Source organism: Balaenoptera physalus (assembly GCF_965194825.1).
Source record: "Balaenoptera physalus genome assembly, chromosome: 13".
Classification (NCBI taxonomy): Eukaryota; Metazoa; Chordata; class Mammalia; order Artiodactyla; family Balaenopteridae; genus Balaenoptera; species Balaenoptera physalus.
The window spans coordinates 99,318,031-99,339,866 of record NC_138892.1 but is presented as its reverse complement, the minus strand read 5'-3'; the positions used below and the strand labels follow the sequence as shown (position 1 = coordinate 99,339,866).

At 47.3% G+C, this 21,836-nt stretch overlaps 1 protein-coding gene across 5 annotated transcripts in view; it reads left to right on the top strand.

Moving 5' to 3' along the window:
* The first annotated feature begins 1 nt into the window (after position 1).
* ETV6 (ETS variant transcription factor 6) overlaps positions 2–21,836 on the top strand; it is a 241,270-nt gene continuing 219,435 nt past the window's right edge. For 2 of the 5 annotated variants that reach the window (XM_082420284.1, XM_082420282.1), the window contains exon 1: positions 2–247. In XM_082420284.1, the coding sequence (XP_082276410.1) occupies positions 215–247 (33 nt within the window). In that variant the 5' untranslated portion in view covers positions 2–214. The remainder of the gene's footprint in view (positions 248–21,836) is intronic. The other 3 variants (XM_082420281.1, XM_082420280.1, XM_082420283.1) reach the window with 3 other exon arrangements.

Below are 21,836 nucleotides of genomic sequence, written 5' to 3'. Positions count from 1 at the left end.
CGGCTCCCACGCCCCCGCCGCCCCGCGCGGCGACTCCGCCGGCGCCCGCCCCGCCCCGCGCGCTCGCGGCCCCCCGGGGCGGCCGCCGGGAGAGATGCTGCAAGAAACTTCTTAAATGACCGCGTCCGGCCGGCCGTGGAGCGTTTCTGGGTTGGGGAGAGGAAAGGAAAGTGGAAAAAAACTGAGAACTTCCTGATCTCTCTCGCTGTGAGACATGTCTGAGACTCCTGCTCAGTGTAGCATTAAGGTAAAGATCTTCTCCCCCTCCCTCTCCGGGGTGGAAAACCTTGAGCTGCACCGGCCCGACCAGTCGTACTGGGCTCTTCAGTTGCGAGGGGACTGTTGCAGTGGCTCTGTTCGCAGGAAATTATTTGGGGCGCCGGGGAAGGAGACGCGGCTCGCGGCGGCAGCGTACCCTTTAGTGTAACCTTGCTGCTCCCCCCCTCTCGCCGAGCGCCCTGTCGGCTCCTGCGCCCTCACCTCACCCCCTTGCTTTTTGACAATGAAATGCCAGTCACCGTCGGTCTGGAGGAGCCCGAGTGGTCTCCAGGACTGTAAAACACCCCCGTAATTAGTGCGCTTTTAAAAAAACCTGGTCCCTACTCCTACTCCCAACATGTGACCGAAATGGAACTTTTGTTCCCGAGGGGTGGTCTCCTTAGAAAAAAAAGTTCTCCGGCTCCATTGGGACTGGAATCATTTCTTTTTTTTAAGGACTCACAGAGTCGGATCAGACAGATTCCCCCCACCCCCGCATTGTAATTGCAAGCGCTTGTCGGAGAGACAGTCGTGGTGTCAGCTTTTCCTGGGCATTGCACAATGAATTTCTTTCTTTTCTTTCTTTCTTTTTTTCCCTTTAAACCAAGGTGAATAAAGTCGCTGAATGGTTATTTTACTCTGATGCATATGAACGCTGAGCAATCCCAAAGTAGAAAACTCCCGTGTTGCAGAGAAGGAGAATTATCTAAGGGACCATACAAAATGACCTTCTCAGTTTGACAGTGCAGAGAGGAGAGCTAAGAGTAGAAATCTCCCAGCTTTCTGGCCATGGTTTTCAGTATTGTAAATGCAGGATGGTGAAGGATGTTTGCAGACACAGCATTTACCTTCCAAGTAGTTGTGTGTTACATTTATATATTTGTGTGTGTCTCTAAAGGCTAGTGGTGCTGCGGTTTGTTGCTTCTAGAAAGTTGTCGTAAAGTTTGCCACCGTGAGGAGGCAGACTGATTTGTCCATCTCCCCCAATTATTTTGCCCGTCGTTGCATTTGGTGTGCACTTCCATTTCACTGTTCCATCAGTACCCAGATGGAAAAGCCTTTTGCTTCCGTGAGAGGCTGAAGCTCCTGAAGTTTGTTTGTGGCTTGGCCTATTAAATATGTTCATTGAGGGGACCCTGCAGAGACAATGAACAAGTAACCAGTTTTCTTCATCTATGGCGAATTCGAGAAACCTTTCCAGTTTTAACACCGCTTTTCCATAGGATCTGTTTGGAGGAAACAGTATTTTATCATGTTTGCTTATTAGGGCTCATAATTATACTCAGGTGTTAGTGTTTCTTATCAGGAAAGATTCTCATGGGGTTTGAATTAGGGCTAATGTGAACTGAAAAGGTGGGTTGGGTTTCTTTGTTTTTGCCTAGCAAAAAAACGCCCAGTGGAACTTTCGGGTTTCTGTGTTTGCACATATCTGGGGATAGCAGTATGTCTGTGGTGGCAGGGAGGTGTCAGAGTAAAGATGTTAGGTAGGTTGATACTTCAAAACCAATTTCTTTTGCTGTACAAATTCGATTCCACGAGTTCAGGAAAATCCTACGGTATACCTGATCTAATTTATCTGATACTTCATAACACAAACAGAGGTAACTAAATACTAGGGTATGAAATCAGTAAATTGTATTTAGCTCGATGGCAATAAATCTGACCTGGGGAGAACCTGGACCAACTATGAGATAGTGGTTTTAGGGTGAAAACAACAAAAAACAAGCCTTTCTGTGACTTTTCTTATTGTCTCTTCTAAAGAGACTGCATATGCCCGCTGTTCTGAGGGGCTTATGTTTGGGTGCTGCAGGTGTTCATCTTATTGTACCCCCGTGGGAGGCTACAGCAGCCCTTTCCTTACACACACGGTTGGAATCATTCCCAAACCCAGACAGCACACTCTCTTACATGTGACATAAAAATTGCAGCCATAGTTTGTATATCATTTTTTTCCTTATCGTTTACCCCTCAGTTCTTTTCGGGAGCCTCTTTTCCTCACTCTGTATTTCTCTGTAATTAGAATAGATTTAATGGTCTTCACTAGTAATGAAAGTATCACTTTTATTTTGGATTGTTCTTTATGGAACCAGAATATGACTGCTTGGACTGTGCATATGTTCAAATGCACATGTGTGAAGTGCGTTTTTCCACGGAGTCTGTTTAGTTTGCAACGTTCCAGTAAGAAGCGCCGGAGATCAAGGACTGGGATTATTCTAGCTTGTCTGAAAATGCTCTGGTGATGTGTGCGGTGTTTCCCTTAGTCCTTGGGATGTGGTACAGTGACTGCATAATACAAAATGTTTGCTGGGAACCCACAAGAACTGGGATTTTTTTCTACAGTCCTGTAAACAGTAAAGTTTTCTGTGGAGCAGGGAATGAATGTCAGGAGCTTTCAAGGATGACCTGATGGCTCTGATATCCTGAGGACATGTGACACGGAAGGCTCTCTGGAGAGATTTCCTTCACTCCTCCTGTCTACTCCTGAAACCTTCCTCCCTGGCTCTCATTCCTTACAAGCAGCTGGTCAGCAGGCAGTAAATTCCTCAGCAGCTGGTGTGATGGAGCACAGACGAGCCTGACCAGAGGCAGTCACAGAGGGAAGTACTCTGTTTACTTCTGAGCAGTGTTAGTTCTGCTAGAAAAGAGTAGTGTACGATTTCGGTGGAATTTCCAGGGTGAAAGTTTCTGAATCAGTCAGTGACATCTTTGTATGTATCACTTTCATGGTGGTGGTTGCCAGATGAATGCCTGATAATTGGCTTTTGTATTTCTTTTGCACTTTATAAGCATGTTCCCGGCACCGCAGGGAAGTTAATATCAGACGCATGTTTATAGCAGAAGACAGGTTGACCAGCCCAAGGTCACCCAAACTATGGCTGCGCCCCACTGTTTGTCTGCACTGGGCGCTCTCATCGTGAGAGATTAAATGCTTCCATTCCTGACCATTTGGGGCTGTTTAAATGTAAGGACAGGGTCACCTAACTCTGTAAAAAGTCAAATTATTTTTTTCGGAGGATCGTATGGCTGACTGCTGGGTACGGGAGAAAGGAAGAGGCTATCTTTTCCATCATCAGCCTTCACCTTCAAGTCACCTGTTCAGTTTTAACTTCAGCCAAGTTGCAGCGGAAAGTAACTATGGCCCAGCAGACACAACCCTTCGTAAGGCTCGGCTGGGCAGCCGGCGAGAACTATCCAGGATAGTACAGAAAATAGTTGCCTAACATCCCTGGCCCCTCCTTTCTCTGCCCTCCGTACTGGTTGGCTTTTTTAGCGGAATGAAATCTCTATTTTGCTGCTTTCTGGGAGTCTCTGGGTTTCCCCTCCTCGACTCTGAGCTCCTTGGGTTTAGTGGCGATTATCTTTGCGTCCTGGTGCCCACCTTGGCACCTGGCTCAGAAATGTGTGTCAGTAATGTTTGCTGATTTGCAGTGAAGCATAGAAGGAGGTCAGTACCCTTTCCGCTCTCTGTCCTGTGTGCCCGGAGTGACTTAACACTTCACCCACAGGCTTGCATAAAGTGGTTACTAGGGCCATTCTGCTGTCACAGGGAGGCCTAGAGCACTCCCTTGGGTGTCTGCCTAAAAATTATTACTGGTAGAATTTTGGCCTAATAATAATGTTTCCTTATTTTGATAACATTTTCAAAAACTGCTTTTGTGTCTCAACAAACAACAACATGGAACTGAGTAAAAGATACAAGACAGGGCCTTGAGGAATCACTGGAGAAGGTTCAGATTAGCAGGCTTCTAAGTTTTCCCCAGGGTCTTTAGTAAGTGAATCAGGGAACTTTGAGAATCTCAGAGCTGAGAGACTATAAAGATCACCTGGGCCAACGTCTGATTTTATTTTCTTTTTTTGCTGTGTTGGGTCTTTGTTGCTGCGCACAGGCTTCTCTAGTTGCGGCGAGCGGGGGCTACTCTTCCTTGTGGGGCGCGGGCTTCTTACTGCAGTGGCTTCTCTTGTTATGGAGCATGGGCTCTAGGGGCGCGGGCTTAGTTGCTTCACGGCATGTGGGATCTTCCCGGACCAGGGCTTGAACCCATATCCCCTGTATTGGCAGGCGGATTCTTATTTATTTATTTTTGGCTGCGTTGGGTCTTTGTTGCTGCGCATGGTCTTTCTCTAGTTGCGGTGAGCGGGGGCTACTCTTCGTTGCAGTGCACGGGCTTCTCATTGCAGTGGCTTCTCTTGTGGCAGAGCACAGGCTCTAGGCGCGCAGGCTTCAGTAGTTGTGGCACGTGGGCTCCAGTAGCTGTGGCTCGGAGGCTCTAGAGCGCGGGCTCAGTAGTTGTGGCGCACGGGCTTAGTTGCTCCGTAGCATGTGGGATCTTCCCAGACCAGGGATCGAACCCGTGTCCCCTGCATTGGCAGGCGGATTCTTAACCACTGCACCACCAGGGAAGCCCGGCAGGAGGATTCTTAACCACTGCGCCACTAGGGAAGTCCCTACAACGTCTGATTTTTATGGAGAGGAGGTCCACACAGCTAAATTGTTTGCTTCAGCTGATCGGTGACTGAGCCAGGTTTAGAGCAACGCAGACCCCCTGGTTCTCAGGCCCCTGTCCCGCACTGGCTGGGTTCACGGTGCATCCGTATAAGAGGCCAAGGAAATTCGATACAATAGGCTGCACACTCTGGCACTTCCCAGCTTGGTCCATTTTAATCGCAAGCCAGCTGGTATGAGGGCACAGAGGTATGTGCCAAGGAAGATGGTGTGTGTGGGAGCCCTGGGTCCAGAGGGTATATTGTTAGATGTGAGAAGAGGAAGGAGTAGGAGTGGGGGATGAGGGAAGAAGGGCTTCATGGACTTGTATTTGCACCACCATCTACAGCAATAAATTTTTGTATTCTGGTGAAAAGCGTATAACATTAAATTTACCATCTTAACCATTTTTAAGGGTACAGTTCAGTCGTGTTAAGTCTGTTCACGTTGTTGTGCAACTGATCTCTAGAACTTTTTCATCTTGCAACACTGAAACTCTATACCCACTAAACACCCATTTCCCCTCTCCCCTTCTCCCAGCCCTCCGTAACCACGTTCCTATTTTCTTTCTATGATTTTGACTACTTTAAATAGTTCATATGAGTGCAATCATACTTTCTTTATTTCACTTAGCATAATGGCCTGGAGGCTCATACACGTTACAGCATGTGACAGGATTTCCTTTTTTTCAAGGCTGCATAATATTCCATTTAATGTATATGCCGTATTTTCTTTATCCATTCATCTGTTGATGGACATGTGGGTTACTCTCATCTCACAGGTGTTGTGAATAATGCTGCGGTGAACATGGGTGTACAAATGCCTCTTTGAGATCCTGCTTTGAGTTCTTTGGATTTATACCCAAAGATGGGATGGTGGGGTGCAGTGGTACTTTTTTATACCATGTGAGGGGCCGGTACTTCTGTTTTGGGCTGAGGGTGCTGGACCTGTTAGCAGGGCCTTTTCTGAGGAATCCTTGAGGAGGCCCTAGGCTCAAATATACGCCTTAATTTATACACAATAGGCTCTGCATCAGCTAAAAACATGGCAGCTGGTCCTAGGGAAGTAGCTTACCTCTTTAGCATAGGTAAGTGAAGGGAAAAAACACCCCAAATATGGGCACCAGAGGAAGGTAGAACTAAAACAAATTCGTGCATCTGAGTTGAGCACACTGAGGCAGGTGGAGGGCAGGTGGGGAGGGGGTGTGAGGACCAACTTGAAGAGCAGGTGCGTTCTGTTACGGATGCTGAAAAGTTGCCCTGTGGTGTGGATCTCCCGGCTGAGTGAATCGGTGCCAAACGAAGCCCCCTAGGGTGTGGGGTATACAAACGACGTATTTGTCTCTGTGAAGGCTACTTTAGGAGAAGCAGTGGCGTTGGTTTTCTGGCGGAGTCCTTCACTGCCGTATTTGTTGTAGAAACCAATCTCTGTGTGGATTTGTTGAATAGCATGAGTGTAAGTTGACGCAGGGTTCCCACGCCAGAAGGGACCCAGCTTAAAGACCATTCGCTGCCAAGCCTAGTATTTGGAGAGAGAAAGAGTAAAGTTAGTGAGAAGTTAGAATAATAGCCTATTAAAAAACAAACACATTTTCATTGATTTTTGAACATACAGGAACCAGCCTAATAGAGTGTGGCTTTCCAGGGCGTCTCAGGCTAAGCCTCCGTGTGAACAGGCAGAAATGACTTGTGTCCACACCATCAGCTGGTGAGAAATGAGGGCTGCTGTGTGCTGGAGACTGTACCTTCCGCATCGAAATAGTACCATCAGTCTATTACTTGCTCTGTTAATTTGCTTGATCACCCTTTCTTCTTAGATAGTGAAAGTATACAGTTCAGCCTGGTCTTTGGCTAAATGACCTTGAATTTGGGGAGTATGTGGGGTGGTGACAAGGAAGGTATTAGCCTGTGTTTGTTAGGTGTGGAGCCCCAGATGAGCTAACTGCTTACTCAGGCCTGTGGACTAAGCGTATGGGAAACTGTGGGACACCTGCGTTTTGGGCGCTTTGTAAAGTCTAGGTAATTAAAGGGTTTTGTGTGCTGCCTTGGTGGCCATCCTCCTCCATCATCACCATCATCGTTTATTAGATACTGCTGTGTGCTGGTCCTTGGGCTAAGCGTTTTATCTACATTGTCTCATTTGCTCTTTACGACTCCCTCCGGGATGCAGGTTTCCCCCCCTGTTTTGCAGAGGAGGAGCCTGAAGCCCATAGCCGTGAAGCTAAGATCTTCTAGGCTGTACTCTGGCCCGAGCTTCACCGAGTCTACATCTCGGGACTACAGTTCCAAAGCACTTTCTCTCCTGACCCAAGACTCAAGGACAGCGACCTTTATGAAGAAAGTTAGGAAACCAAGAGTAACGGGGCTGTGGAGGAGCTTGCCACGGGCCAAGATGAGAGGTGGGAAGAGAGCGGGCAGACATGCTCCTCCCTCCCTGGCTGGGTGCCCCCTGACCGGCCCGCTCGTGGCAGGGTAGCCAGATGGTCACGTCGCACCACCCACCTTGGAATGGACGTCCAGATCTCCCATTTGTACACCAATCCCTGATGTTCTCTAGTGACAACGTTGTCTTTGGGTGGGTTCATTTGTGCCCTTTTCATGTTTTTCTCAGGAATCTTTTCCCTCTCTGCCTCGCTCTGCTTTCCCCCAGTGTCTCCTTACCCCGTCATCAGGTGATCAGGTGGGTGACAGGCCGGGGCCGTGTCCTCTCATCATGCCCACCCTCGGACCTAGACACCTCGGTCACACCCTGGTCACTCTCTCTCCTTCCACTGTTTTTTTTTTTTTTTTTTTTTCAATTTCAAACTTTTTACACAATCCACGAATGCAATGCTTTTTAAAAACCATCCCTCATGTCCATCTGAAGATACTGTGTGATTTCTAGGAATCTATTTGATGTCTCTTCAGGTGTTCCCTGATTTCCCCCACCACCAAAGGAATCATCTTTTTTCTTTTTTTTTTAAATAAATTTATTTATTTATTTTTGGCTGCCTTGGGTCTTTGCTGCTGCACGTGGGCTTTCTCTAGTTGCGGCGAGCGGGGGCTACTCTTCCTTGTGGTGCGCGGGCTTCTCATTGCGGTGGCTTCTCTTTGTTTCGGAGCACGGTCTCTAGGCGCGTGGGCTTCAGTAGTTGTGGCACATGGGCTCAGTAGTTGTGGCTCACGGGCTCTAGAGCTCAGGCTCAGTAGTTGTGGCACACGGGCTTTGTTGCTCCGCGGCATGTGGGATCTTCCCGGACCAGGGCTCGAACCCATGTCCCCCTCATTGGCAGGCGGATTCTTAACCACTGCGCCACCAGGGAAACCCTGTCTTCTTTCTTGATAGCTTGATATCTGACCCTACTGGCCTTGTTCTAATTTCCCGGAATGAAGGGAGAATTTGGGCCCTCTGACTTTATACACTTCTGGATTTGAACAGCTTTAATGAAGCCTGTCTTCAGAGCAGACATAGGGAAGGAAGCACACGGAGACATGGCGTGGAGGGAGTTCAGAAGGGACTAAGAAAGCCTAAGCCCTAATTCTCATGAAACAGGTGAGGAAACTGACTCGAGCAGCATTTAAATCGCCTGCTTGAGATCACAGTGCTCTTCGTAGCTGCGCTGGAGACAGAATCCAGGTGTTCTGTCCCAGGACCATGTTCCACGAGCACCAGGAAAGTTGGCAAAAAGCAGACAAGACCTCAGAAAGCATAGCTTCATCGTGAGGACTCACATCTAGAGAGTGAAACCCCTTTGTCTGGCACCACACAGTGACCGACAGTATTAACGATCGTCATTATGACCTTGTCCAAGTTAAAGACAAACTGTAAATTATGAGATTTAGGAAGTTAGGAAATAGTGTCATGCATTTTGGAAAGCTATCCAACGAAAATGGTTGGCGTAGAAATAATGTTACGTTTTTAGAAGGCCATGCTTCAGTTATCTGGATGAATGACTTGTGAAAATAATTCCTTACTCCCCAGTGAAGACAGGAGAGAGCTACCCAATAAATCTGCACGCTCACTAGAGCTCGTGTGTTCCTCGGGGGTATTTTCCCTTTGTATGTGGGAGTCAGACACACGGAAAACGACCTCATTTCCTGAATGACCTGAAAAGGGCGTGCGGCCCCGCTGGTGTGAGCACCGTGGGTGCGTACGCTCAGTGATCTAAGTGTTGTTCCCATGTAGTTCCAATCAGCGCTGCTTCAGAGTTTGATTTGCACTTTATTCTGCCTGATGCTACTCATTGGTTCTTCTCTGTAACACTGATTTCCCTTAAGGGGATGGTAAGTTCCCGAGAAGGGGAGACCAGTCATTGCCATACCGTGAAGAGCTTCTAGGGGAAGGACGGACCCTGTAGGAGACAGACCTGAGTGTGAATCCTGCTTCTTGAACTTGTTCATCTTAAGCTTGGATCTGTTAAGTCGTCTGAAGTGGTAATAAAAATACCTATCTTTGGGGGCTGTTGGCACTGCCTTACGTTGTTTTAAAAACACCCAAACTTAGTTCTTCTCCCTCTTTATATATCCTCCCATCACAGGGATCTAGAAGGGGCGAGAGATTTTCTAGTCCTGTGCCTGCATTATACCGTTGAGAAAATGGAGCTCAGAGATGTGATGGTCTTGCTCGAGCTCCCGTGGCTGGTTTGTGGCATCGCCTGAACTAAACTCCAGGCCTTGCAGGTGGGCCAACTCCCAGGCTGGGCTCTTATCACCGCCGCCATGAGTTTCTCCCAGGGTTGGGGTCACTCAGTCAGCGCTCAGCAAAGCCTCGCTTTTGACTTTCATTGAATACAGACCCCAATAACAGGAGCGAGGAGCCAACTGCAATTACATGGTAGAAACAGATGCCCTCTTGCATCTTAAAATTGGGAGGGCAGAGCTAGTAGGGTTCTGAATAAGTTTCCAGAGATGAAAGGAAAGGAAAAAACCCGAAGAAGCCTGGAAGTACTGTACAGTGCCTCTGATGGGCATTATTACTCAGCCCTCAAGTATTCGAACCTATTCAGGGATCTGCTTGTTCATACAGTTGCTTATTATCTGCGACCGGGCCGAGGCTCGAGAGGGAGCATCTATTCTTCAGCCCGCTTTCGTGTGGCACGCAGCCCCGTGTCTGTCTGACCACAGAGCAGACACTGTTTGCCGTGGGTGGTGAATTTCCAGTTCCAAGCGTCAGGAGTGGATGGCTTTTCGTGGAGGTTTAGACGGAAGAGTTTGAAGAAGCCAAATTTGTAACTTTGGGGCACGAGGGAACCTTTGTTTTTAGTAAATGTTAAGAGGGGGGGCTGAAGTATTTGTTAGCAGTATTTTGCTGTGGACTTACAGTGCGTTCCTGCATTTTCCATTGATATCCATGTTAAATGAGAAGATGAAACGGGGCCTGGAAAATAGCCCTTTTTGAGGAATAGTGGAGGGAATGTTCGCGGCCTCTGCCGCCGTCCCCAGAAGCAGGTGTGGGCACTTTTAGGCCGTTGAGGAAAGAGCTTAGGTCTGGAGGGCAACCATTCCTCTCCCTTCGCCCTGGAAAACACAAGCGAACTTTGGTGATTTTTCTGCTCAGCTGTCTTGCAGCCCTCTCTGGTGGGTTATGAGGAGGCCAGGTGACTTCATCTTTCTGAAGATTTCTCCGTATCATGAGGTCACTAATCCCTGATTCTGTCACATCCCCTATACATGAGGAAGCAGCAACCAAAGATGAGATGCTGGCCCTCAAGTACTTCCTGGAAGAAATGAGCTACAGATAGAAATCAGCATTGTAATTACAAAAAAAAAAAAAAAAAATCAACCCCCAAAGAACAGCCTTTCTGTCTCTGAAGTCACCCGTGTCCCTAACACTTCCCTGGGTCTCTGGGGAAAGTGTGGGTCTAGGTGTGCGGCGGTGGCCTCGCGTGTGCCAGCCCGGCTGTGGTGTGGCCAGGACAGTGCTGGCATCCCTGACGAAGACTCCGGGTCAAGAGACAGTTTGGGACCCGTATTGTCTGAAGCCTAATAATGAGTACTCGGATAAACAGATCTGCCACTGGTGGTATAGCCAAGAGGAACCGTACCTGAGACTTTATAAAAGGGTAGCAGGCGTTTGCTGAGTACTTTTCTGGACTGCTTTGGGGAAGCTCAGACAAGGGAAGGCAACTTTTTTCCATGTTACTTCCTTCCTTCGTTGTTCTAGACCATATATCTTTCCCAGACACTCTCTTTGACCGTCACGTCGGCCTCCTGCCAGAGCTGACCACATGGTGGTGTCTCCTGACTCAGCCATCTGGTCCAGCGCTGTCTTTTCATGTGTAGATTTGTGATCACGGGCCGGGCACCCAAAGGGACAGAAGTGAGTTCTCATTTCTTTGGGCCTCTGTGTGTGCTCTCGTGTCCAAATTCCTGCCCTGGAGTTGGCACGTCTGGTTTTGGGAACTGGACAATCTGAAAGATTGGACCCCTCGTGCATTTGGTAGCTGCCGTGTCCTCCTTTTGACCTGAGATCTGGGAGATCTGAAAAATCCGGGTCATGAGTTCACTTGACTGGTGCCTTGCTCTGTCGAGACCGTGGCTCTCCTAATGGTCTTGACAGTCGTGGCCAGTGATGGGTGGGGACAGCAGGTCAGGGTCACTCTCACTCTGCCCCTCTCGATCTGGCCTGTCTCCGAAGTGAGGTGAGGTGGGTGGGAGAACTGTCATTTAAGGGGTCCCCGGTCTGGGTGAGTCTCCTCTCCTCCCGGATGTGGAGACCTGAGTGACCCAATTTGGCTGACGACATCTCAAGTCCCCTGGAAGGCTGCCAGCTCCGTGTTTGACTCTGTGCCCCCGAGTCCTGCCCTGGGTCTGCTGACTTGAACGCTTTAGGGTGAGGTGGAATGGGAGACCGTACCCGTTGGGAAGGCAAGAGTCTTTGCCCTCAGACCCAGAGAAACAAAGGCTCTCTCTCTGAAGTTGGCCTTCTGCTCTTTTGCGTCTCTGAGGCTCTGTGCTCCTGGCGGGGCCGTGCATGAGTGGTGAGGGCACGCTTCTCGGAAGCAGAAGTCAGCTGCAGGTCAGAAGCAGTTTTTGGATACGATGGAATCCTGGGGGAATGCTGGCTAGCACAGGAAGGCTGCAGTGATGATCCTCTAATCTCTTTCAGCATGCTGTAAGGGGATCTTTAACTTTCACCCAGACGGGAGGGAGATGGGCACAGGGACCTAGGTGTTGGGTTACATCTCAAGTAGGGCACCTATTAGTATACCCGTCTTACATGCTCCCACCCTCCCTGGCACCTTGGCTCTCCTAAGCTCCCTACCCTAGAAAATGAATAAAGAACCACTGACATCAACGGCAGGAGATTTATTTCTCATTTTCTGGGTGCAAGGTCGTGGGCTCTGCTTGGAGATGTGTGGGACGAGGCCTCGGAGGGAAGAGAACCTTAAAAATGCAAGAAAAGACAGAAAGCCACACACGCCCCACCGAAAGGCCCTGTTATTCCAGCAGAGGGACGAGCTGGGCCCCGGGGTGCAAGTCACTGTTAACCTTAGCCTGCTTTTCTGAGAATTTGTCTGTCTCGAAAAATTTGGTGAAATGGCCAAATGGAGCTTCTGTAAGGTAGGGGGAATGCCTGCGCGTGCTTTTGTGGTTAGCCGTGGTGTTGAACAGTCCCATTTAAGGGAACGGTGGTTCTGGGTACGTTTCCATTTCGACTGTGGTATTTAAAGGTTTGCCATGGCGGGGGTGTGGGTGGACGGAGTATAGTCCTTTTGCCTCTTGGTTAATTTTATCTAGGTTATAGGCGAAAATGAGTTCGCAACACCTCCTGTTTCTTATTTGGGTCCATTTTAGGATGGCCTGCAGAGCCTAGTTTGGGCAAATCTCGTTCTCCTACCTGATGCACATGCTTGTGGACTGCCAGGCTACGTGCCAAATGGATTATAAGGAAGAATCCACTTTACAGCTCTGGCCCCCATATTGGTGCTTGTGATTCTTCTTGGGGTCTTGTATATACTTGGGGTGCTTTTCTCTCTTAATCCTTCTGGGACTCCGCGTGGGGCTGTGTTGACAAGGTTGCGCCACTTTGGGGAAGTTTTGGCCTCACGCTTCCCCAGGCGGGCTGAGGCAAGCATTGGTCCAGCTGGCTACACTTTGGGCAGTTGACGGTACTTAGAGCTTCAGGGGTTTCCATTTGCCAGAAAGGTAATCTCTCAGCTGGCCCGAGTGTCCCCAGGGCACACATGTTAGGCTTTGGGGGAAATTCACAATTTCAGCTTTGCTCTTTGTTTGCATCTTGTGTACATTAATGGCCTCATAATTGAAGTGCATTGAACTATTGCTCCACAATCCAAAGCCTGGAAAGTAGCTTCTTTGGGTCAGGGAAAGGTTTCTAAGTAAAGTTATTGAAGGTTCAAGCTTAAAAACCAACACTGGAGGTTAGAAGTAGCGTGTTCTAGAGGGAACAGTGTGAGGGTAGCTGACACCAGGCCTTTTTGCACTATTTTTAGTTCTAGTCGGGACTGTATGGGGTGGCTTGTGCTTCCTTGGACATCATTCTGCTTTTATTCCAAGGGTTTGCTCTTGTGACTCTGTTTGTATATATGCAGATGTGTTGCATGCTCATAGGATTATATGTCCCAGCAATTATGGCATAATCTGTTTTCCAGCGTATAGAGTGAAAGATTGCATGAAACCCAGCCTTGTGGCAAAGAAACCCTACATGTAGATGTAAAATGTGTCTCCTTGGAGGGCTGGCTTCCTGATGGGCTATAAACGGATTGTTAAACAGCAATGCGAGGGGCTGTTAACAAGCTGTTTCTAAGAGCATCTCCCTGGTCTGGTCTGAAAAGGTAATGTGTACATATTGCAGCTATGAAACAGTTTGCCTGTGGTGCTTATATGTTGGTAGAGTGTGTGTGTGTGTGTGTGTGTATTTTCAGTGGTGAATGAACTGAAAAGATAATTTTTTAAATTGAAGTATAGTTGATTTACAATATTGTGTTAGTTTCAGGTGTATAGCAAAGTGATTTAGTTATACATGTATGTGTATATATCTATATTCTTTTTTCCAGTTCTTTTCCATTACAGTTTATTACAAGGTATTGAATATAGTTCCCTGCGCTATACAGTAGAACCTTATTGTTTATCTATTTATATCTAGTAGTGTGTATCTGTTAAATCTGTACTCCCAATTTATTCCTCACCCCCCTTCCCCTTTGGTAACCATACGTTTGTTTTATATGTCTGTGCATCTGCTTCTGTTCTGTAAATTTTTTAGGAATTTGTATTATTTTTTAGATTCCACATGTAAGTAATATCGTATAATATTTGTCTTTATCTTTCTGACTGACTTCACTTAGTAAGATAATCTCTAGGTCTGTCCGTGTTGCTGCAAATGGTATTATTTCATTCTTTTTTATGGCTGAGTAATATTCCATTGTATATATGTACCACATCTTCTTTATCCATTCATCTGCCGATGGACACTTAGGTTGCTTCCATGTCTTGGCTATTGTAAATAGTGCTGCTGTGAACGCTGGGGTGCATGTATCTTGAAAAGATAATTTTAAATGTTGTCTCTTTGCTCCTATGTCAGTGTCCACTTTCTCCATTGGGCTGTGTTCTGGTTTAAGTGAAGAGGTGTTTGGTCAGCATGGGGTATGGATCAACCAAACTTCAAAAAGCTTTAGTATGTTTATGATAACACCCTAAGTGCATAATAGCTGCTTTAAGGATTTAGAATACTTGGATGAATAGGTAAATCACCTCCCCATAAGCAAACTAACATTCAGATTCCAAGTTCAGTGAAGCAGAGCTCCTCTTATGTGTCTAGTCTTATTTGAACTTCTTTTCACATTCAGGTGACATAGCTGAAAATTGGTCCATGGCAGTTTCTGCTACTCTTGGATTTTAATGAGAACGCTTTCTTGTTTCCAGGATGCCACGCTTCTACTGTGTTCGCAGCTGCTGTGTTGAAAAACAGGTGTCTCTTATAATCCCCTGCCTGGATCAGTTTGCTAGCCTGGCAGAGCCTTCTTATTATTGTTTACTTATTTATTTATTTTTGTCCCATGTAGGTTAGATAACTGCCAAGAGGTGCTGATGAGCACCTTGATTAATGGGAGAGAAGATGGCAGCTTTTCTTGGTGGAGGTTTCTATTAAAAGAATCTAAGAGTCTCAGGGCATAAAGATAGAGCTAAAGAAAACTGTTCAGGATACGAATCACCGGAGAGAAGAGCCAAAAGGAGGGTAGTAATAATAGTTCTGCCAAGTCATCTCTCTCTCCTTCAAAGGCCAGTGTGGCCACAAGAGCCATCCGAGACAAGGGTGGTGAGTGAGGACCGTTCTCTGGTCCACGGGGCACTAAGGGACTCATCCGTGGTTGCTTCTCCAGGCTTCTGGATCCTGCGCGGTCCACACCCCATGTCTCTCACGCTGTTCTTTCTTCTCCATCCTGACTAACACTGTCTCCCTCTGGCCCCAGACTCTTCAGCTGTCTTCCTTCCTCCACTCCCTGCTCCTTCCCAACCAACCCAGAATGATTCCTGGCAAACAAGCAATTGATCACACCAGGCCCTTTCTGACACTGCAGTTCAGGATGAAACCCAGCTGTTGATCAGGGCATCGAGGCCCTGGACAGGCTGCCTTTCTGTCAATAGAAGCATCTCCACCCTCCTGCCCCACGTTGTCGTCCAACCAATACCTGTCGTTCTCCCAAACCACATTATGAACTTTTATGCCTGGAATCTTGCCCCGATCCTTCTTCTGCCTGGTAGCCAACTTGTCATCTGAATCCCGTTTCTGAAGCCTTCCCTGGTGCTGTCAGGCACAGCATCCTACAACGTCACTGAACTTGTCTCCGTTACTGGCAGTGATCCTGTTATAGTTTACTTGTGCCTCATCCTCTAGCTGGAGTCAGAATGCACTGGGAGCAGGAGGTTGATGGATGGATTCGTTTTATATTTCCAATGTCCAGCTTGGTGCCTGGCACAGAGAAGGTCCAGTGTCCTTTAGTTGAATTGAATTTTTTAAATCAGCAAGTATTTATTAATCTTCTGTTATGGGCTCGGTGGGCGCTAGGCTCTGTGCTACATAAGAGAAGTGTAAGTTGAAAACCTTGCACAGTTGAAGTCCTGAGTAAATACCCCTTGAAGGTAGAGGGAGGAAGAAAGGGAGAGACGTCATTTCTGTTGCAGTGTCAGGACCGCGTGGCAGGGCCACACCAATACCTAAGTCCCCCCATGAGACTCAATCCCTGAACTGACACATACACACACGGCACCTGCTAGATCTTTCCATCCTGATTGCCATATTCCAGAGAGGAACGTAGGCAGCTGGAGACGAAGCTTGAGAACCTTTAGGCTGGTCGTGCAGGATGAAGCACGGACAGCCCCAAATGAGTGAACATATCCGTAATCCGTCCTCTTTCCTTGGCTCAGGATGCCTCTCGGGCCTGGGAGAGAGAGCTGGGGGCTGTTAGTTGCAGCGCGTGCGGTCCTGACACTCCGGGAACGAGGGGCCGCTGGTTGCTCTCTACCGCACCCGTCTGCTCACTGGGTGGCGGAGGTGACCCGGGAGCAGGGCAGCAGCTGAGCTTTCTGCGAAGTCTGGAATTGCCCTTCCAGGAAAAGGGAGGGATCTGACCCTTCCGTCCGTCAGCTCCTCAGCCTTCTCCTCCAGATCCCTGCTCTCTTCCACACTTATCTGGGGGATGATCGCTCTGGAGCTCTAGTTCACTCCCAGTGGGTTGCCCTGGGGGCTAAAGCAGCGAGAAAACTGAAGGTACCGCAGGACTAGAAAACCAGCCCCGGGCCCTGTCGTATGGCTGGTATGACAGCCTCAACATTTCCATTTACAGTGGAGAACTCAGTGCTGTGTCCTTAAAGACAAGACTGTCAGGGGAGTATGTTAGAGTTAGGAGCAGTCTGACGTATGTGAGATGGCCCAGTCTGGAGAAGCCAGGTATTTTCAGGTACAAGCAGACACACCTGGGCCTTCCATAGGGGCCCAGGTGACTCCTTTTCTCCCTACGCTTGTTGCCATTGACAGACAGGTGGGATTTGGGGCATCAGGGTAGGTGAAAACTTGCAACTTCCTGAACCCAGCCAGGGTTCTTTTACAGTTCCCCTCAAACTGTCATCTGCCAGCACGTCTCTTTCCCAGAGCTGCCCTGCAGCTGCCCGCCAGCCCTCCTGGCCTCGGGCTCTTCCTGGCTGTAGGTGGGGCCGTCTCCACGGTGCTTGACCCCAGGCCCTTCTGTCCTCGCAGGGTGTCCTAGGTTTCCCTTGCCTTCCAGACGGGCTCCACAAGGGGTTGTGTGGCAGGCAGGTCGGGCGCTGTTGCAGGGACGCTCCTCTGAGCCGCGTTGGGGAGCAACAAAGCCTAGGGCCGTGTGTGCCCAGTGAAAAGTCACATTCATGGAGCTGCTGCGGTGCGGGCGCCATGAAGCGCGTGCCTTCCTCAGAGCCCTCAACTCGTACGCCTCATGCCCGGACGACGCGGTGCCGCCAGGGCTCCTCCCACCGCCACTCCCCTGGCCCAGCCGCTCCACTGCCAAGGCTGTTGATGGAGGGGCCGTTTCCTCCTCGTCCCCCTCCTCTCTCTCCCTTCCGGCCTTAACCGAGGGTAGGCTTACTCTTCCGGCAGCAGGGCAGCCTGGGCCTAGCCCTGCTGGGAGCTGGGTTCCTGAGCGTCAGGACAAACAGTCTGATCTTTGGGCTCCCTCCCTTTTGGTCCTGCGAGGCAGTACAGTCCTAGTTCTAGCACCTTCCTTATGGACACATTTTCCAACCTCTATGACTACATTAGGGCCGTCAGTCACTGGTTTCACTTGCGTTGCTTAAAAGTTGACCTGCCTACGAGGAAAGTTTCAGGACGCATTCCTTAAGGAGCTGTTGAAATAGAAATAGGAATGAAGTAACAAGTGCCCATGAAATTGTGTGTAGGGGGGCATCCCCCATCCCCCAGCAGGAGTTACCGTGTTTTCCAAACCCTAAATTGTGACATGTCATCTGATAAAGGACTTCTCGGTGTTTTTCGTTTATGTGGCAAGCCTTACAAAAGGGCGCACTGTTATATTTTAACCACTTAGCTCTTGTCAAAAATAAAATTGCGTGAGATCAGGCCTGTTGCAGAACAGCTTTCCTGCCAGGCAGCCTTCCAGCGTGGCCAAGGTGACACTCAGTGACCAAAGACACCACACTGTGGGTCTCCTCTGTACTTCCTTCACTTTTTATGACCCTTGGCTGCTGTTGAGAAGGACGAGTGGGTCTGTTTGTCTTTCTTCTGGACAAAAGTTGCAAGGACACTTAAGCCTTCTGCTTCAGGGCAGAAGCTGCTCACGCGCTGAGATCAGGAAGAAGTTTCCCCCCTGTGGTATCAGATTGCACAGTTGCCCAGCCAGGTGTGTTCCCTCTGTTAAACACACCCAGGAGCGCACGCCTCCTTACTGGCCATCTTCAGAGCAGGGTGTTGGACTCCTTGGCCAGTAGCCTGATTCCTTTGGCACGTCCTGCACTCTAAGATGGCAGGCAGCTGCCCCGGCTGCTCTTGGACTTGGCTTTCCTCCAGCTGTACTGGACTGACCTCAGGGCCGTGTCTTCAGACCCCCAAAACTCTTTGCAACTCTCACTTTGCAGTTGGGTCTAAGTATATACACACCCACTCACGTGTGCACGTGGACGCATGTGCGCGCGCACACACACACATATTCCTCTTTAAAGAGTTCTGCAAAAAAATGAATTTTGCATAAATTCACTTCCCCTTTCCTGAGCTTTACTTCGGTTCCGACACCACATCAAACCCACACGCATTCCCAGAACTTCAAAATGCTGTTCACAGTTAATAGTTGAATTCTTTAAGGCTTGCAGGGGCCAATCTCAAGCTTGTGCTGTAAGTGACTTCGAAGTCTGATCTAAAAGAAGTTGGGGGGTGGGGAGAGATGGACTTTTTCTTTTTTTTTGGTCAGGCCCCGGCCGTACAGCCTCTTGTGCAATAGGGTAATTACCCGCGATTCCCAGGCCGGCCGGCCTGCGTTTTCTTCCTTTGCGTCTCTATCTCCTGGGGCGCAGTACTTCCTTCTGTCTCTATTATTAGCCGACTTAGCTTTCCCGTTCAGTTCCCGGGTCCCTCCTCATCCTACCCCAGTCTTTCTTTTCCCTGTAAAGTTATTTTGGGGAGCACTTCCCATGTTCGGTTCAGATGCGAGCCTTCTTTTTCTCTATTTTAAGATAACATTTTCTCCTTCATTTCATCATGCATTCGTTCATATTCCCAGAGTAGAAACCCTCACCCTCCAGCACATAATGTGTGGTTTGTGAACCTTTAAAACAGTGTGTGCTGACGTGAGTTCTCCAAAAACAGGTTTGCTCCATCCCAGGACTGGGCACTCTGGTACCCCTGGTGGCCTCTGGCTTATCTTCACTCTCTCTTGCCCTTCTCTTTGTTCTTTGATGATTCTGCCCAAATCATGTTCCTTCCCCAAATTACTGTTTTATTTATTTATTTTTTAAAGCTGAGATACAGTTGCTATACAGTATTGTTACACGTGTACAATGTAGTGATTCACAATTTTTAAAGGCTTATATTTCATTTATAGTTATTGTAAAATATTTGCTATATTCCCCATGCTGTACAATATATCCTTGTAACTTACTTTATACCTAATAGGTTGTACCTCTGAGTCCCCTACCCCTATCGTGCCCCTCCCCCTTCCCTCTCCCCACTGGTCACCACTAGTTTGTTCTCTAAATTAATCTGTGAGTCTGTTGCTTTTTTGTTATATTCACTAGTTTGTTGTATTTTTTTAGATTCCATATACAAGTGATATCGTACAGTATTTATCGTTCTCTGTCTGACTTATTTCACTTAGCACGATGCCGTCTAAGTCCATCCATGTTGCTGCAAATGGCAAAATTTTACTCTTTATGACTGAGTAGTATTCCATTGTGTGTATATGTGTGTGTGTGTGTATATACACACCACATCTTCTTTATCCATTCATCTGTTGATGGACACTTAGGCTGCTTCCATGTCTTGTCTTGGCAATTGTAAATAATGCTGCTGGGAACATTGGGGTGCACGTATCTTTACGAGTTAGTATTTCCATTTTTTTTGCGTGTGTATCCAGGAGCGGAATTGCTGGGTCATATGGTAGTTCTATTTTTAGTTTTTTGAGAAACCTCCATACTGTTTTCCATAGTGGCTGCATCAATTTACATTCCCACCAACAGTGTACAAGGGTTCCCTTTTCTCCACATCCTGCCAACATTTGTTATTTGTGTTCTTTTTGATGATAGGCACTTTGACAGCTGTGAGGTGATAGTCCATTGTCCCAAATTACTGTTTTAGTACTTGTTCATCTTGGTTTGTTCATTTTGTAGTTTATTGTTTCCTTTTTCCCTTTAAGTTTGTCTTATTCTTTGGGGTACGCTGGTATTCCTTCCTATTAGTTAGAGATTATTATACCAGTTTTCATTACCTAAATTTGCTAAATGGACATAATAGTGAGTGTTTGGTACTTATATCAAGCAAGCCCTTTGGAAATAGGGGAAGAAAAGTAGGTTTTGGGCAGCTTTTGGTATAGTGATAATTCCAAATTTATAATAATTGAGAAATAGTTCATGTGATTCTTACAGAGGAGAAGCTTGAAAGTTACTCTTTTTGTAATTTATGTGGATCTCATTCAGTTTGGGTAAGAAACCCAGTTTAAATGTATGAGTTTTTCAATTAATGGCCTCAGAAATTATTATAATTATTGCTTTAATTTCAGCAGCTAACAATTAATTTTTGTATGTTAAGAGTTTTAATGTTGGCGATATATTACTGTAGGGTGTTAGCCTATTGGGAATTATAATTTTCTCATTTTATAGTAGAGTTTATAGTGCACAATGTACTGCATATAAGTAGTAAAACTGCATTTCCTTAAATGGGCTTTCCTCGTCAGACTTTTACTGAAGTAGCCATATTCTTTGATGTTTTATTACTGCCCATTTGTAAGATTTTTCGGCATAAGCGTAGTTTCAACATACCCTGTTCTGGGAATAGAGGGAAAGAGTTGAGGGAATTCTGTTTGAGTCATACCCCACCAAAGAGCAACCTCATTTTAGTAATGAAAGCAGAGAAGTTCTCACTCTTCTAAAATTCGTGGGGAGAAGATTTAGGGAGGTGGCCTATAGGCTCAGTTTTAAGACCAGGCCAGCTATACATACTAATTCCCTCCTTGTAAATGAGAAGTAGAGCTTGAATATGGTTTGGTGGTAGGTGAATTTTCCTTCCACTTAAAGTGTGACACTACCATAAGTATTAATGCCTTGAAACTTGCCTTGTAGGGTTTAAAAATGTTCTGACTGCTGAGCACTTGTCATTCAGAAGAGTCATTAGAATTAGGGTTTAGACACTTAAAGCTACAGCTTTGAGGAGTTTCAGACAAGACTCAGACTAGAACCCAGGTCTTCTGACTCCCTGCCATCTTACTGATTTCTAACTCAGTAGGTGGTTTTATTTTAGGAGTATTTTCTAAATAACAGATCAGTTCAAGTCAAATCACTCTACTTAGTGGGAACACTTTTTAAAATCAACCAGGTGAACAGAGTGAATATGTCTCCTTTTCAGTTGGGTGTTTTTGGTCATGTGAAGAAAACCACAAACTCAGAAGGTCTTCATGTATGTATTAAAAAACAAAAAAACAAAAAAAACTCAAAGCGATCAAGGACGGTGGAGTGGGAAATAGACCTTATACTTAACACTCTACCTGCTCCCCTGTCCGGCTGCCTGCACTCCCGCTGGGTGTTTCCGGGCTCATTTTAAGGTGAGAGGTTGGTTCCAGCCCCCTGACCACTCTGTTTTCCTTCCACTAAAAAAAACCGTGATCATGAGTTTTTAATTTTATAACGTGCTTCGACTGTGAAAAGAAACCAACTCCCGGCCCAAACTGAATGGCCTCCGAGATCCTATTAAGCACCCAATGCTCTGAACACCACTACATGAAAATGCTTTCCTAGGATGAGCTCAAAGCATTGCATCCTCCAAATAAACTCTATCTGCTCGCACTTAGATTGTTCAAAGGCAGATGGTAGGCCATTGAAACAGAGAGGCAAGCTGGCAGAAGGAAACATGAAACCACAAATATGTGTCCGTGAAGGTGATCTACGTGCTTGCCGGCCCCGTCCTA